This window comes from Choloepus didactylus, chromosome X (assembly GCF_015220235.1).
Source record: "Choloepus didactylus isolate mChoDid1 chromosome X, mChoDid1.pri, whole genome shotgun sequence".
NCBI classification, from domain to species: Eukaryota; Metazoa; Chordata; class Mammalia; order Pilosa; family Megalonychidae; genus Choloepus; species Choloepus didactylus.
In genome coordinates, this window is record NC_051334.1 from 94,625,862 (window position 1) to 94,644,089 (window position 18,228).

Here is an 18,228-nt window from a genome sequence, read left to right on the forward strand (position 1 = left end):
GGAAGAGATGCTTATTTGGTACAAAATTTAAATTTTCTGTAGCACACTCTCCAGTTTATGGTCAGTTTATGTAAACAGCATAATTATATAGAACCTAGAATAAGGAATGAGATCCTGTTATTCTGTACAGGTTCAATGTAATATCCTGATACATTCCAGAGTATATTGGGCAGAAAATAAAAAAAAAAAAAGTATTTGCAATTCCCCTTGTAGGACTGGGGAAAATGTGGAATATTAAACTTCCCTACCTGGGAACTCTGGATATTCTCTCAAGCATTAGGGACTCGCAATTTCAAAAGCCAAGCCCTTGATTTTGGGGCTTGCCCTTATGAAACTTATTCCCGCAAGGAGAAGCTAAGCCTACTCATGAGTATGCCTAAGAATCAACCCCAGAGAACTTATTTTGTTGCTCAGATGTGACCTCTCTGTCTAAGCCAACTCTGCAATAAACTCCCTACCCTCCTCCCTATGGGGGACACAACTCCCAGGTGTGTACATCTCCCTGGAAACATGGGATATGACTCCCAGGGATAAGCCTGGCCCCAGCATCATGGGATTGAGAATGCCTTCTTGGACAAAAGGGGGAAAGAAATGAGACAAAATAAAGTTTCAGTGGCTAAGAGTTTTCAAATAGAGCCAAGAGGTCATTGTGGAGGTTATTCTTACACCTTATGTAGATATTCCTTTTTAGTTTTGAGTGCATTAGAATAGATAGAAGGAAATACCTGAAATTATTGAACTGCAATCCAGTAGTCTTGATTCTTGATGATGGTTGTGTAAATATATAGCTTTTATGGGGTGACTATGAAAACCCTGTGACTGACACTCCCTTTATCCAGTATATGGGCAGATGAGTAATAAAATAAAAACAAAAAATATATAAATAAATAATGGGGGATAAGGCATATGGGATGTTTTGGGTGTTCTTATTTATTTTTATTTTTATTATTTTGAGTAATGAAAATGTTCTAAAATAGATCGTGGTGATGAATGCATAGCTGCCTGATGATACTGTGAGCCACTGATTACATTCATTAGATGGATTAACCAGTGTTTGAATATATCTCAATAAAATTGCATTAAAATGCAAAAAAAGTTGTGAAACTAACATAACCTCATAGTAAAACACAATTTTAAAAATATTAAATCCTGTAATAAGTTTAAAATAAGCTATTTCTTCCATGCTTTTTTTTTAAAAAAGGAGAAATAGTACTCCTTAACAAGCATCTTCTAGTACAGAAACAAAATCATTTGCAAACTTCACCAATAACAGAAGCAGTGAATTTAGACTAAAGACGCTGAGTAGTAATATCAGATTTTGAAGAATAATGTAATTGGTCAAAGCTATGTAAAGGAATAGGACAAACAATCAAAAACAATCTAGTGGAAAAAGAACAGAGGTTCAAAAAATGGAAAGTTAATATTAAAAAGATAATAACAATGAATTATTTCAATAAAACAATCCTAAATGGTAATCATAAAAATTATAACAAGTCCCACAGTGTGGTGGTTCCACAAGAAGCTAAGGATGTGGGTACCATATGGTCCGGCAACCTCATTAGGTGGCATATCCTTGGAGGATCTGAGAGCAGGGACATGAATGGACAATTGCACACCGGTGTTTATGGAGAGAGTATACATGATTTGCAAAGGGTGGAGGTGGCCTAAGGGTACATCAACTGAGGAACAGAATGGTGAACTCTGTTGTATGCATACAATGGAATATTGAGCAACTACAAGAAAGAGTGAAGCTGTGAGAAACACAACAAGGTGAATGGATCCTGTAGACAGCATTTTGAGTGAATTATGCCAGAAACAAAGGCAAACGTAATAATGCCTCACCAATGTGGACTAACTACAATGTGTAAACTCAGAATTGAACCTTAGAGCACAGCTTATCAGGGGAATGCTTATTGTAACGGTCCCCAGATTGTAAGCTCTTACAGCAGTCACATCTATTCTTGAATTGTAATGGCTATCTCCAGATTCCAAGTTGCTGCACCCTTTGTATATAACCTGATTGATCCCTGGAACTTTGGGTATCTGTGTCAAACCTGAAACTCTGAGCTAGAACTCAGCAGATATGAATGTCAGGATTAGCACATATAGCAACTGTTAAAACAGCTGAAAAGAATCCAGACTTCAATTACAGATATGAATGAAGAAAATCTGGTTAGGACTATGGCAAATCAGGCCAAAGGATAGAGGATGATATACTGACTATGTTTTAAAATTTCAACTTCCATGTGAGATGAAGGGAAGACATGTTTATTTGGTGCAGGATGTATATTTCCTAAAGAATTTAACTCATACAGTTTGTTCAAATACCATAACTACATGGAAATTTGAATAGGAAGTGAGACCAGGTAGGGTTTGTATAGGTTAGTGTGAAATAGCAACACATCCCAAAGTATTTTGGGCAGACAATAAAAATATATATGCAGGTCCCCCCTGAGGAACTGGGGGAAAATGCAGAAGTGTTGGAATTCCTCACCTAGGTTGTTGCTGATGTTCTCACAAACATTAAGGACTGATAGTTTGGTATGCTGAGCCCTCTATCTTGGGGCTTGAACTTATGAAGCTTGTTACTGCAAAGGAGAGGCTAAACCTGATTATAATTGTGCCCAAGAGTCTCCCCCTGAGCACCTCTTTGTTGCTTAGATGTGGCCCTCTCTCTCTAGCTAACCCAACTTTGCAGGTGAACTCACTGCCCAACCCCCTACATGGGATCTGACTCCCAGGGATGTAAATCTCCCTGGCAATGTAGGATATGACTCTTGAGGATGAATCTGGACATGACATTGTGGGATTGAGGACATCTTGACTAAAAGGGGGATGCAACATCAAACAAAATAAAGTTTCAGTGGCTGAAAGATTCCAAATGGAGTCAAAAAGTCACTCTGGTGGGCACTCTTATGCACTATATAGATATTTTAATGTATTGGAATAGTTAGAAGTACATACCTGAAACTATCAAACTGCAATCCAGTAGACTTGACTCTTGAAGATGATTGTCTAACAATGTAGCTTACAAGGGGTGACAGTGTGATTATGAAAGCCTTGTGGCTCTCACTCCCTTTATCCAGTGTATGGATGGATGAGTAGAAAAATGGGCACAAAAACTAAATGAAAAATATGGTGGGGGGCGATTTGGGTGTGCTTTTCTACCTTCACTTTTTTATTCTTATTTTTACTTTTTCTGATATAAGGAAAAGGTTCAAAAAATAGATTGGGGTGATGAATGCACTATACGATGGTACTGTGAACAGCTGATGGCACACTACAGATGATTGTATGATATGTGAATATATCTTAATAAAACTGAATTAAAAACAATTCTATAGTCCCAAAGACTTCTGCTTCTGACAAAGATGAAGTAACAGGGACTGGATTAACCCACCCACCTGAAACAACCAATAAAGAAACCCAGATAAAGTACACTAAACAAGTTTTCAAGAGACTGGATGTCTGGCAATGGTGGTGAGTGATTACTGAGAGATGGCGTGATTTTTAGGTTCGTGTGGCAACTTGGCCAAGTGATGGTGTCCAGTTGTCTGGTCAAGAAAGCACTGGCCTATTACTGCAAATGCATTTCATGGCTGGCTAATAAACTAGAAGGGTGGTTTATTAAATCATCAATCGATTGCATCTGTGGCTGATTGCATCTACGATCAACTAAGGGAGTGTCTTCTGCAATGAAAGAATCCAATCAGTTGGATTTAATCAATCAGTTGAAGAGTTTAAGGGGGAAGAGAGAACTTTCACTTTTTCTTCAGCCAGGAAGCCTCTCCTGTGGAGTTTGTTGAGGAACTTCACTGGAGTTGACAGCTCATAGCCTGCCCTGTGTAATTTGGACTCATGCATTCTGTCCCACAGAATTTGAACTCATGCATCCCCACAGTTACATGAGACATGTTTATAAAATCTTATATTTACAGATATCTCCTGTTGGTTCTGCTTCCCTAGTGTGCCGGTTTGAATGTATTGTGTCCCCCAAATGCCATTATCTTTGTAGTTTTGTGGGGCAGAAGTTTTTGTGCTGGTTGGATTTGCTTGGAATGTGCCCCACCCAGCTGTGGGTAATGAGATGTTCCCATGGAGGTGTGGCCCCGCCCATTCAGGGTGGGCGTTGATCGGTGGAGCTATATAAATGAGCTGACTCGGGGGGGAGGAAAGGGAGTGCAGCTGGGAGTGATGTTTTGAAGAGGAGCAAGCTTGCTAGAGAGGAACGTCCTGGGAGAGAGCCGTTTTGAGGCCGGAGCTTTGGAGCAGACGCCAGCTGCCTTCCTAGCTAGCAGAGCATTAGCAAACTAAGACAGATTTTGGTACCAGAGGAGTGGGGTGCTTTTGCTGCTGAGTCCGCAAATACCAAACATGTTGGAGTGGCTTTTTAAATGGATAGGGGGAGGATTCTGGAAGAATTGTGAGGAGCTTGATAGAAAAGGCCAAAACTGCTTTAAAAAGACTGTTTATGGAAATATGGACTCTAAAGATACTTCTGATGAGGCCTTGAACAGAAATGATGAATATGTTGTTGTAAACTGGAAGAAAGGTGATCCTTGTTTTAAAGTGGCACAGAATTTGGCAAAATTGAGTCCTGCTGTCAGATGGAAGGAAGAATCTGGAAGTAACAACTTGGAATACTTAGCTGAGGAGATCTCCAGACTACGTGTGGGGGATGTATCCTGGATTCTCCTTGCAGCTTATAGTAAAATGCAAGCAGAGAGAGATAAACTTAGAACTGAATTCTTGGGTTCAAAGAAACCAGAAGCTGATGGCTTGGAAAATTACGGGCTTCCAGTGGGTGGAATCCCAGAAGCTACAACCCAGTGTGAGGATATAACCAAACATGGAACCCAGCCGCCATTTCAGTACAAGCCAAGATTGGAGATGGAATTATCCAGAAAGGATTTGTGGAAAGTCCTATTGTCTAATGGCTTTGACCCCTGTGTGCTTCATGCAAAGCCAACAGAATTTTTGCGAAATCTTTATAGACAGAGGTGTTGCCGGTCTGGACTGGAGGAGACAGACAAGGAAAAAATTAAAGGAAAAATCTCTTCAAAGACAGAGCCATGGAGGTTGAGGTCTGGAGTCAGGAGGTCTCGGGCTGGGAGAGCAGAGCAGCCCACATGCATGGAAAGGGTGAGTTTGCCCTGGAGGTTGAGGGCGGGCTTTCCGCCTCGATGCTCTGGAAGAGTTTTGCCATCTGAGGTCCCAAAGAGGGCGGAGCACATTCCCAGGGAATTGGGGAGAGCCTGGCTGCCACCACACGGTTCTGAAGGGGTTGAGCGTGTGCCCCGGAGATGGAAAGGAATCCGGGAGCTGCACCGATGTTTGAGGAGGGTGGGGCCGAGAAGGTGGTCTCCCCAATGTGTGGATATGTTGGAGCACTCACCCAAGCATTTGGAGAGAAAAGGGCTGCCAAAAAGACCCTTGGGAACGGTTAGGCTCCCGCTCTCTCAAGCCCCAAGGATGCAACGTTGTTCTGTTAATGACTCTCAGACTTTGAAATCTAATGGAGTTTGTCCTGCGGGTTTTAGGAACTGTTTTGCTCCTGTTAACCCTGTTTTCCTTACTGTTTCTCCTTATGGCAATGGGAATGTATATCCTATGAATGTTCTTCCTTTGTATACTGGAAGCACATAACTTGTTCTAAGTTCACAGATCCACAGCTAGAGGGGAATTATGCCTTAGGACTGACCACGCCTAAATTGATTTTGATGGGATTTTGTACTTAACTTTTGTTACTGAAATGATTTAAGTTTTTTGTGATATTGTGATGGATTTGGAAAGATAATGTCATTTTGGGGTCCAGGGGGTGGAATGTGCCAGTTTGAATGTATTGTGTCCCCCAAATGCCATTATCTTTGTAGTTTTGTGGGGCAGAAGTTTTTGTGCTGGTTGGATTTGCTTGGAATGTGCCCCACCCAGCTTTGGGTAATGAGATGTTCCCATGGAGGTGTGGCCCCGCCCATTCAGGGTGGGCGTTGATCGGTGGAGCTATATAAATGAGCTGACTCGGGGTGAGGAAAGGGAGTGCAGCTGGGAGTGATGTTTTGAAGAGGAGCAAGCTTGCTAGAGAGGAACGTCCTGGGAGAGAGCCGTTTTGAGGCCGGAGCTTTGGAGCAGACGCCAGCTGCCTTCCTAGCTAGCAGAGCATTAGCAAACTAAGACACCTAGAGAACCCTGGCAAATACAGATGGGTAAGTATCAAATCAGGTGAGCTGTGTAATTGTCCTTGCTTACCACCTTGAGAGAGTTTTCAGGTCCCCATGTAGGTAAGAGAAATCAAGGCAGAGCCTGGCAGACTCCTTGAGATGAGGACATAGAAGTGAGAATCAGGTGAGACCAAGGCAGTAAAAGTTAGCAGGACAGAGTACCAGAGAGATGATGGGAGCAGAGAAAGAGAACTATTAAGATATGCAAAGGGTTCCTCTCAACTATTCAGCAGCTTACTGATAAGTACATGTATGTTAGGAAACTACCAAAGGCCACAGAAAGAACTATTGGAAAGGATTAGAGGAAATCAGAGCTCAAGCAGGATGGGGAATATTGTCTGTTCCCATGAGCCAGACTGCAAAACCTCATAATTCATGAGGTCCTTGGTAGAGTCCTTAGAAGTCATGTTGCCTGAGTAGTGTGCAGCCCTAGACCAAACTCTGGCCTTGCTCGACCTGACAAATTTTAAAATATGGAATTTTAAAATAAGGAATTACTCCAATCCTGCTCAAACTCTTCCAAATATTGAAGATGAGAGATCACTTCCTAGTTCATTCTATAAGGCCAGCATCACCTTAATAAGAAAGCCAGAAAAAAAACATAAGAAAATAAATTTACAGACCAATATCCCTTATGAATGTAGATACAAAAATACTCAACAAAATACTAGAAATCTGAGTCCAACAATATGTTAAAAGAATTGTACACCATGATCCAGTGGGATTTATCCCAGGAATATAAGGATGGTTAAACATAAGGAAATCAATTAAAGTCATATACCACACTAACAGAAGAAAGAGAAAGCACCACACAGTCATCCTAATTGATGAAGACAAGGCATCTGACAAAACCTGGCACCAGTTCTTCAAAGAAACTAAAAAAATGCAGAATAGAAGAAAACTTCCTCAACATGATAAATGGCATATATAAAAAACCCACAACTAATGTCATATTCAATGGTGAAAGACTGAAAGTTTTCCTCCTGATATCAGGAACAAGATAAGGTTGACCACTGTTACAACTGTTATTTAACATTGTACTGGAACTTCTAGCCAGAGCAATTAGGCAGGAAAATAAATAGAAGCATCCAAATTGGAAAGGAAGAAGTAAAACTTTCCGTATTTGCAGATGACATGATCCTATACACAGAGAATCCTGAAAAACCCAAAACAAAGCTACTAGAGCTAAAAAGCAAATTCAGTAACTGGTGGGGTATAAGACCAACTCACAAAATTCAGTGGTGTTTTTATACATCAATAATGAACAATCTGAAAAGGAAATCAAGGAAAAAATTCCATTTACAATAGCAACTAAAAGAATCAAATATCTAGGAATTAATTTAACCAATTATGTAAAGGACATTTACACAGAAAACTAGAAAACATTGCTGAAAGAAATTAAAGAAGACCTAAATAAAAGGAAAGGTATTCTGTGCTCATGGATTGGAAGACTAAATTTTATTAAGATGTCAATTCTACATCTATTGCAATTTACAGTTTCAACACAACCCCAATCAAGAATCCAACAGCTTTCTTTGCATAAAGAGATAAGCCAATCACCAGATTATAATGGAAGTGTAAGGAGCCCTAAATAGCCAAAACCATCCTGAAAAAGAACAAATTTGGAGGATTTGTATTTCCCAATTTTGAAACTTTGTACAAAGCTATAGTAATCAAAACAATGTGGAACTGGCACAAGAACAGACATATAAACCAATGGTGGAATAGAATTGAAAGTTCAAAAATAAACCTTCACACCTATGTCTAATTGATTTTTGATAAGGGTGCTAAGTCTACTCAATCAGGAAAGAATAGCCTTTCAACAAATGGTGCTGGGAAAACTGAATGCCCATATGCAAATGAATGAAGGTGGATCCCTGCTTCACACCATATATAAAAATCTATTCAAAGTGGATCAAAGACCTAAATATTAAAACTAAAACTGTAAGACTCCTAGAAGAAAACAAAGGGAAACATCTTCAGGACCTTGTTGTAGAGAATGGATTCTTAAGACTTTACACCAAAAGCATGAGCAACAAAAGTAAAAATAGATAAATGGGTCTTCATCAAAATTAAAAACTCTGCATCAAAGGACATTATCAAGAAAGTGAAAAGACAACCTATGAAATGGGAGAAAAATATTTGAAAACTGTATGTGTTGGGGTTCTCCAAAGAAACAGTACTGAGGAGATATGTTTGTATGTGTTACTATGTACGTGTGTGTGCGTGTGTGTGTGTGTATGTAAATATTAGGAGATTTATTACACTAGTTGGCTTATGTGACTGTGGGGATTGGCAAGTCCAAACTCTGTAGGGCAGGCTACAAGTTTGGAACTCCAATGAAGGTTTTGATGAGTTCCCCAGGAGAAGCTCATTGACTGAAGTAGAGATAGAAAGTCTTTCTGACTGCTGAAATCATCCATTTTCTCTTTAAGGCCTTCAACTGATTGGATGAGATTTCTCTCATTGCTGAAGGGAAATTCCTTTGTTGATAGTAGATGTAATCAGCCATAGGTGCAATAAACTGATTAGTGATTTAAATCCACAAAATACCTTCACAGTAACAATCAGGCCAGTACTTGCTAGACCAAACAACTGGACACCATAACCTATCCAAGTTGGCTCATCAAATGTAACCAGCACACCATATATCTGTTTAAGGGTTTACTATTCAGAATATATAAAGAACCCCTACAACTCAGAAACAAAAAGACAAAGAATCCAACTGTGAAGTGAATAAAGGACTTGAATAGATAATTCTCCAAGGAAAATATGCAAAGGGCCAGTAAGCACATAAAAAGGTGCTTTACATCATTAGCCATTAGGGAAATGCAAATCAAAACCACAGTGAGATCCCATTTCACACCCACCAGACTTATTACTATTAAAAAAATATAACAAGTCCTGACAAGGATGTGCTTAAAATATGAACCTTAATTGTTAGTGGGAACATAAAATGGTGCAGCCACTGTGGAAACAGTTCAGCTGTACCTCAGATAATTAAGTATAGAAAATAAATCAATACTATTTACAATAGCATTAAAAGTAGGAAACACTTCAGAAAAATAAACAATAAAAGATGAGCAAGACCTGAACACTGAAAATTATAAAACATTGCTAAGAGAAATTAAAGAAGTCAACTCACTGGAGAGATATTCTGTGCCCATGATCAGAAGATTCAGTGTTGTTAATGTCAATTCTTTCTAAATTGATGTATACATTCAACAGTATTCAATCAAAATCCTAGCAGGCTGCTTTTTGTGGAAATTCACAATCCGATTCTAAAATTGATATGCAAATGGAAAGGATCTAGAATAGCCCAAATATCTCTGAATTGAAAGAAAACAGTTTCAGGACTCATAGTACCTGATTTCAAGACTTAATTATAAAGCAGAAGTAATGAAGACAGTGTGGTAATGGTGTAAAGATAGATATATACTCTAATGGAACAGATTAAAGAGCACACAAATAGATCCATGCATGTTTGAACAACTGATTTTTGACAAAGGTGAAAATGCAATTCAGTGGAGAAAAGACAGTATTTTCAAATTGTGGTGGAACAATTGGAAATCCGTAAGGAAAATGAACTTTTATCCATATCTTGAAACATATACACATATTAACTCAAAACAGACCTTAGTCCCAATGGTAAAATCTAAAACTATTAAAATTAGAAGAAAACACAAGGAAAATCTTTGTAACCGTGGGAAAAGCAAAGACACAACACCAAAAAAAAAAAAAAAAAAAAATCCATATAAGAAAAAAATGGCCTTTATCAGCATTATAAACTTCTGCACTTAGATACTATTAAGAGAATTAACAGGCAATCCATGGAATGAGAGAAAATGTTTGAAAAGCATAAATCTGACAAAGGACATGCATCTGGGATATATTAAGAACTCATAAAACTCAATAATAAGAAAACAAAGAACCCAATAAAATGGGAGAGGGGACAGACTATATGAACAGATAATTCAAAGATAAACAGATGGCAAATAAGCATGCAAAATAAGGCTCAGTATCATTAGTCACTAGGGAAATGCAAATTAAAACCACTATGAGATACTTTTGAAAACCTATTAAAATTTAAAAATCCTGATCATATTGAGCTTGGCAAAGATATGTGCAGTTGGTTGAAAAGTGTCCCCTAAAATTCATGTCTACCTGGAACCTGTGAATATGACCTTATTTGGAAACAGGCCTTTGCAGATGTAATCAACTTAAGGTAAAGTCATACTGGATTATGGTGGGCCATAATTCCAATGACTGGTGCCTTTATAAAAGAAAAGAGAGGGAGATTTGGATACAGTCACATATAGAAAGAAGAAGGCCATGGGAAGACATAAGCAGATATTAGAGTTTTGCAGCTAGAAGCAGAAGCCAAGGAATGCCAAGGATTGGTGGCAGCCACCAGAAGCTAGGAGAGAGGCATGGATCAGATTCTCTCTCAAAGCCTAGATAGGGAACCAATTCTGCCAACACTTTGATTTTGGACTAGTAGCCGCCAGAAATATGAATAAATTTCTGTTGTTTTTAAGCCACTCAGTTTGTGGTAATTTGCTACACTAGCCCTAGGAAACTAATGCCCTACTGAAAAACTAAAACTTTCATACACTGCTGATAGGAATGTAAAATTGGACAGGCATTTGGAAAACAGTTTGGTGGTTTCTTAAAAAGTTAAACCTATGATCCAGCCATTCCACTCATAGATATTTACACACACACAAAAAATGAAAGGCATATATCCATACAAACACTTGCACATGAATATTCACAGTAGCTTTACTGGTAATATTTCCTAAGTGCAAACAATGCAAATCTCCATCAACAGGTGAATGGATAAACAAACTGTGTATATCCATAAAATGGAATATTATTTAAGGACAAAAAGGAATACACTATTTGTGTACTCCAAAAAGATGGATAAATCTCAAAATGATTATTTGAGTGAAAGAAGACAGATCACAAAAAACTACATATTGTGTGATTCCATTTATAAACATTTCTAGAAAATGATAAACTAATCTAAAGTATCAGGCAGTAGGTAAGTGGTTGCCTGGGAATGAGGGGTGTGGGTTATTGAGAGCTGTGGAGCAGAAGGCAAGGATTACAAAGGAACCTGAGGAAAGTTTATAGTACTGAGGGTGCCAGCATTCACTGAAAATATCAAAATTTCTGTTCCAGAAAAAAAATCTAGTTTTTTATTATAAAGTACAACATCAGTTTTGTTATACATTCAATGAACAACTTTAAATGAAATTAAGGATGGTTAAAGCTAGGGTGGTCCTATAATTTATCATCCAAACCAGGACACTTGAGAGTGAAAGGTGTAAACCAGGCCTGAACCAGGCTAAGCTAGTTAAAGCAAAAAAGATAAGTTACCCTTGGGATAAAATTCAGCTAAGGTGATAAAGGACTAAGACACTTTTATATATTTTCCACAGGTAGTTTTTAATATACAAAATAGTCAACTTATATTTGGAAATAAAGATTGATTTCCAAAAGCAAAGTGTAATGAATGGGGTCATATCCTAAAATTTACCAAACTTTAAAATTACTGTTTCCCAGAAAATATATGAATATAATATTGATTAGTTTATGACACCAAAATGGCTTCATGACCGAAATATCAACATTTAGCTACTTTCTTTTAAAAAACTTGAAATAGTTTTAATAGGACCTAATTTAACTTTTTCTTTCAACCTTTCCCAGAAATAAATAGCAAGATCTCTTTGGCAAAATGACAAGCAGAGGATGGATGATAAATAAAAGAGCATTATCTTAAGCAATATTCACTGAATTTTCTTGATAGCTAAGATAAGAGGAAAATGAGTTCATCCTGGGGGGTGGGAGTATGTTGGAGTTCTCTGCATGGGATTTGCATTATTTTTGCAACTGCCCTGTAAGTTTGAAATTATTTCAAAATAAAAAGTTAAAAAAATGAGCTCACCCACAGTACAAAAAATCTGTCACTTCCTCATGAATAATTTCTCATTTTTAAAAAGTGGCTATGGTTGTACTGGCCAGTTAAAAAAAAATACTGAGCTATAACAAGAATGATAACATATATAATCAGTTGTGCATTTTGTTAGAGCCCATAAATGGAAGAAAACCTTTACTAACCAAATTGATTAACTTAACCTAACCTGAACCCTAGAAAACTTGCATATATATACATATATAGTCTATTTTAAGTAAAAGCCAGCAAAACTCCAAATATTTTGAAGAGCATGAATACACAAGAAGAACAATTTTCCTACTCTTTTCATAGCACTTAGGTGGCATACTTACTAATGTCTGAAATCACTCATTAATAATTTATCACTTCTATTTTCAAATTTAATCATGTGACTGATTTAAAACATTCTTCACAGTTATTACCCATTTTGATTTGGTCAAATATATTTAAGTATGTATAAGTATGAAGGACTGAGGCTTATACATACTTAAGCAATACACTCTGCCTTGATTAAAGATAACAACAAATAATCATTCTTCACAATAAAGTCTAGTGTAGAATTCTATTTATTAAATTTGCTAATGTATCTTCCTAGCTTTGTTAAGACATTGTAATCTTATTCTAGTGCAGTTTGGCATAGTCACTTGAAAAAAACTATGGTACTTGAGGTTCCAGAGGATTTCTATATAATTTTTAGCTGTAAACTGCTTTGCAGTACAGATAATGTAAAGGGTAATATGCTTCAGAATACTTAATTTCCAAATTATAGAAATTGAGTAGGTCTGCAATAACACCTTTCTTTTGAGCCTTATATTATTAAAGAATTATAGATCTCTTATTTCTCCATTCCATCTACATAGGTCAAGCTAATAAAGCTTTTATTCCTCCAGAAAGACTTCCATAACATGGTGTAGATTGGAAAGAGTACTGTTCTGGAAATCAGTTCCATCTTTGCCATTCATTAGTGTATGACCATGGACATGTTAAATATTGCAAACCTTGCTTGTCTATATGCAAAATGAGGGGGTGATGGACCAGGTCTCTTCTAACTCTAGAAATATATGACTTGGAAATATATATGAACAAAAGCATCTTCTATTAAAAGCAACTTGAAGCCAAAATGGAAAATAAATATTTAAGTAAAACCTCACCACTAATTCCAAATTTAAAATCATTCTTAATAGTACAATATTTATCTTCATATAAGATATAAGAAAGGCTTAGTACATAAATTAACAATGCAAGCTATACCTGAAGAAGAGATTAAATTGTTTAAGTATTCAACTCAATAAATACCTGCTAGGTACAATAAGAAACACAAAAGTGAGTATGACATTTAAAGCTCCCTGAGTGGTAAGAATAACTACACAAATGAATATATTACAAAGCAGAATGTGATAAGTACTCTAATATATGTGTTTCTAATAAAGTACATACAAAGTAGTAATGGGAACAGAATAGAGGAGTAGAAGTTACTCCTATTTAAGGCAGGCAAGGGAAGAGGCCATAAATAATTCTACTATAAGAACTTCTACAGGGCAATACTTTGTTGGGCAAGGGTATATGTACTTGAAGTAATTATTCATTTTAAAATATTCTAAATTTTAGATTAAATAGCCTTCTAATTAATCAGGTATTATGTGTGTATTTTTAATATGGAGTGACACCATGGCATTTTCATGTACTCTTTTGCCTTTTCTATTTTTGTTTGTTGACCAGATTCTTTTCCTTGTCCCCCTCATTTTACAAAAGGGAAGCAACAGTGCCAATGTTCTCAAAACCTGGGATTTGGAAGTAAGCCAAAACTATTGCAGCCATAAGACACAAAGCTAACATGTCTTCCATAATCACCCACCATCCTCACCACCATTTAACTGAATGAACAAAGCACTGCATGGAAATGAGGCAGTCATCTTCTATATACTTTTGGAGATGGTGCTCACTAATAGCAAGAAAAACACTCAAAAGGGAAATGCTTATTAGGTACTAGGATTAGTTAAAACAATTATTAAAGAAGGACAGTAAATTCCAATTCTTAAAACTAAAGGGCATGGCTTTAAGGGATTATGGGCAACTGAACAATACATTACCTTCATGACTAATTGAAAACAGACAAAAAATATGAACTGTTCAAAATGCACAAGAGATAGTTTCTTAAAAGTTTCTCATAAGTGCCGTTACTCAGTAATCTGCCACCGTTTTCAGAAAAATTTTGCAGATAGAACTAAAGTCACTTAATCAATAAAAAAGGATTACATGAAAGACCTGTGAGAGCTCAACAATATCACCCATTTCCTATATGAATTCCTCCAGATTACCAGACTAGAAAAGGAAGTGAGAATAAAACTGTATTTTAATATGAATTATTCCTTAAACAATAGACACAAACACAAAACACATGGAACATGGAAAACCAAAAACCTAAACACAATTGTAATATAAATCGTATCTATTTCAGCATTACATTCACCGTCATAAGTCATTTTTTTAAAAAGCATAAAAACATTATATGCATGCCCTTAAACATTGGAATTGATCCTTGGAAAAATGGATTTTTCTGAAGTATAAATTGACTGACTATAAAATACATATTTAATAAATAATACCAGTACTTTTAGCCACTTCACAAGAGGAAATCTGACAAATGATAAATCAACCAAATTACATAAAAACAGAATTTTGGAGTTAGAGGAACCAATGGGAGAATTTAGTACCCCTATTTTACAGATGAGGAAACGGAGGACCAAAGAGATTATTAAGTTCCTTGTTTAAATTTACATAACTACTTTGAGGAAGATCAAAGACCAGAACTCAATTTTCCTGGCTTCCAATCAGGTGTTCCTTCTACAATATGATATACCACAATTGTGCTATGGCTAAGATCCAAACACAACCCCTTCTCTCTTTTACTAATGTTTAAAAGGTAATGACAAATCCCTGGTTTATGTGTTCCAAACTGATAAAAATATTAGACTTACTTCTCAATATACCCTACAGATTAGCTAGTGTTCTGAGAAATTAGGTTTTATCATTAGCAGATATTAATTATAAACAACTACTTTGCCTTAAAATTTATTTACATCAAACTGTAGTTTGAAAGCTTCATGGCCCTATTAGCCACATGCTAACAACATTTGGGTTTTTGTTCTAAAATTTAAAATTAAGACAAAATTATAAATGTAAAACACATTATTCAAGCTTTGGTTGGCTATTCTTTTCCTAAATTAAATAAGGTTGTCCAATAGGGCAGCCACTAGCTACATGTGGCCATTAAGCACATAAAATGAGGGCAGTCCAAATTGAAAAGGGCTGTAAGTGGATAATACACACCAGATTTTGAAGATTTATTATGAAAAAAGAATATAAAATATTTCACTAATAATTTTATATTCACTAGATATTGAAATGATATTTTGGATATACTGAGTTAAATAAAATATATCATGAAAATTCATTATGCCTATTTCTCTTTAGTTTTCTTTAATGTAGTTACTAGAAAAAATTAAACTACATATGCGGCTTGCATTATGTTTCTTTTGGATAGCTCTAACCCATTAATAATAAATATCCAGGTGCTACTGATAAATATTCCATATATTCCCTAATAATAAATTGACATTATAAAAATTGCCTACATAATCAGTAGTCAATTTATGTGCTAACAAAGAAATCATGATGTGGAAAAACATACTAAATCCAGAAATAAACTTCGATTGGCTTTAAAAATATATTTTCCCCAGTAGATTTACATTTTTGGTTTTGTTAATAATGAAACTAGTTTATATTCCCTGAACACACATGAACTAAAAAAAAAGGAAAGTTGCCTGGAAGCAAAGCAGAAAAAAAGTCTGCTTTGCTCAGTCCACACACAGACATGAGTTGACTTAATTAAATTAAAAACAAATACTGATTATGACACCACCAGATATTTTGCAAATGGAGATGAGTTAAACAACTTAAATATTTTAACAATTTAACATGAATGCAACAAAATACATGATTATAATGTATACCTTTGCTCCATCTGAAATACTGTCCCAGTTTCCACCACTCAAAGAGAACTTTCCATTACCTATATGCAGCAGTATCTCTTCAGGAGTATCATTGGGGCCATTAGCAAATGGAGTGTAGCTATTAAAAAAATAGACATGTAATAACATATATATTAAATCTGACTGAAAGTGATGAATTTAAGACTATAAATATTCAATATAAAATTTAGAATGTCATCTAATAGCTCCATTGTTCATATCAAATTTTATATTTCAAACAATGAACTTAATCCTAATGATTTAATAAAATCTTACCTAATTTGAAAGATTTCATAAAATGGAAAGCATTGCCTACATTATAGTGTGGCTTTTATTTTTCATTTTTTGCCTTTGATCAGTTAAAAATGTAAAAAGGTGGCTTTTCATCTAAAGCTATAGTCTAAAAACCAGGCCAGGACAAAACATGTAAATTTTGTATTCTCCCAGACTTGTTAGCAAACCATATATACCAACCACATTTAAAATGTTATTTTTTACTCTCATAATGTATTTATGGCATTGGTTGAAATTTATTCATGAGCATTCTATCAATATTACCAGTGAAAAAAGGTTAACAAAACTTTTAATTACTGTCTATGAAAAATGGGTTGTTTAAATAAATTATTTCAACACAGTAAGAAGAAACTCCATAGCCATTAAAATTATTGCATAGATCAATATTAATGGATGGGGAAGACAAACAGATTATATCAATTTAAAGCACTTTGAAAAGTAATTGTAGAATGACAAAAAGTGATCATTTTCCTACCATTTTCATAGGTGGAACTGAAATTGCTATTCAGATTGAATGGGAGGACTGATTTATAGTTAAAAATATCAGGGGAATCACAGTTTCAAGATGGCAGAATAGACAGCTCTAGGATTCAATTCTTCCTCCAAGGCATAGAAAAAGCCAGGATCTCTCTGAAACAATTGTTTGGGGGCTCCAGAGACCAGAACAACATGATACACCATCCATGGAAGAGCAGAAGGAAGACACTGATAAACTGCAGTTAAGATGTGTGAGTAGATCTCTCCATGCTGTGGGGGCTGGTGCCCACCCCCACTGGCATGGCAGGCTACATTGGGAATCACTTCCTGGCTGAGAATAGAAGTCTTCTTCCCCAAGAACAGGGAGTGGGCAAACATGGCAGGGTACTGATTGTGGCTTTTTTGATTGTGGTTTGCTGGGTTTCAGCTCCAGGGATAGCTGAAGATCTAACCCACCCAGGATAGAAAGCAGCAGGCAGCCTACACTTCAACCCTGTCCCTGGTAGGAGAGGAAGCAGGGCTGAATTAGAAACACAGTGCCTTCCTGAGGTGGCATGAAAGTTTGCTGAAGGGTGGCTCTTCCCCCAAGAAAGGGGTAAGGGCAAATGGCCCAGTGCAGTTTGTGGCTTTCGATTAGAAATTTTAGATCATACGGTCTGGGATCTGAGCAACAGCTCCAACTGACCCTGGCCAAAAAGGGCAGGCAGCCTCTGTCTTAACCATGCCCCTGACAAGGTGGAGTTGGTTGCAAATTAAAGGAAAAGTACAACCTTAGGACTTTGGGAAACAGTTGGCTTAAAGACACCATCTGCTGGGCAGGCCAGGAAAGCACAGTTTTGGGGAGTTAAAGAGAAGACTGTTGTCCTTCCAGGTCTCCTATACAGGGCACATTGGAACCAATCTACACACCCTTCCTGGGTTCCTGGACATATTTTTACTGGTAAAAACTGACTGGGAAGTCCACTCCAGGGGACCATCCTCCCAGAATTAGCCCTCAAGGTAAAAGAAGGTAGACATAATGAAAGGAGTGCCAAAAACAAACAAAATGGACCAACATTCCTGGAGGAGGACCAGGAGAAAGGAATCTTTTTCCTGGGGGTGAAAAAATTGCACAAATAGTGCAATCTCAAAAACTGTACCATATATCCAGGGCAAGAATCAGATAAATAAGAGTTTAAAAAATCTTATCAGTTAAATACAAGCTACTCTGAAGTTCAACCAAGTGTCAAAGAAGAACTACAGCAAAAAA

The 18,228-nt window shown here is 36.6% G+C and overlaps 1 protein-coding gene across 1 annotated transcript in view; it reads right to left on the reverse strand.

Moving 5' to 3' along the window:
- Window positions 1-18,228, reverse strand: part of RPS6KA6 (ribosomal protein S6 kinase A6) — a 326,190-nt gene that overhangs the window by 18,374 nt on the left and 289,588 nt on the right. Inside the window, exon 20 of the mRNA XM_037821825.1 lies at window positions 16,191-16,308. Within this exon, the coding sequence (XP_037677753.1) occupies window positions 16,191-16,308 (118 nt within the window). The remainder of the gene's footprint in view (window positions 1-16,190; window positions 16,309-18,228) is intronic.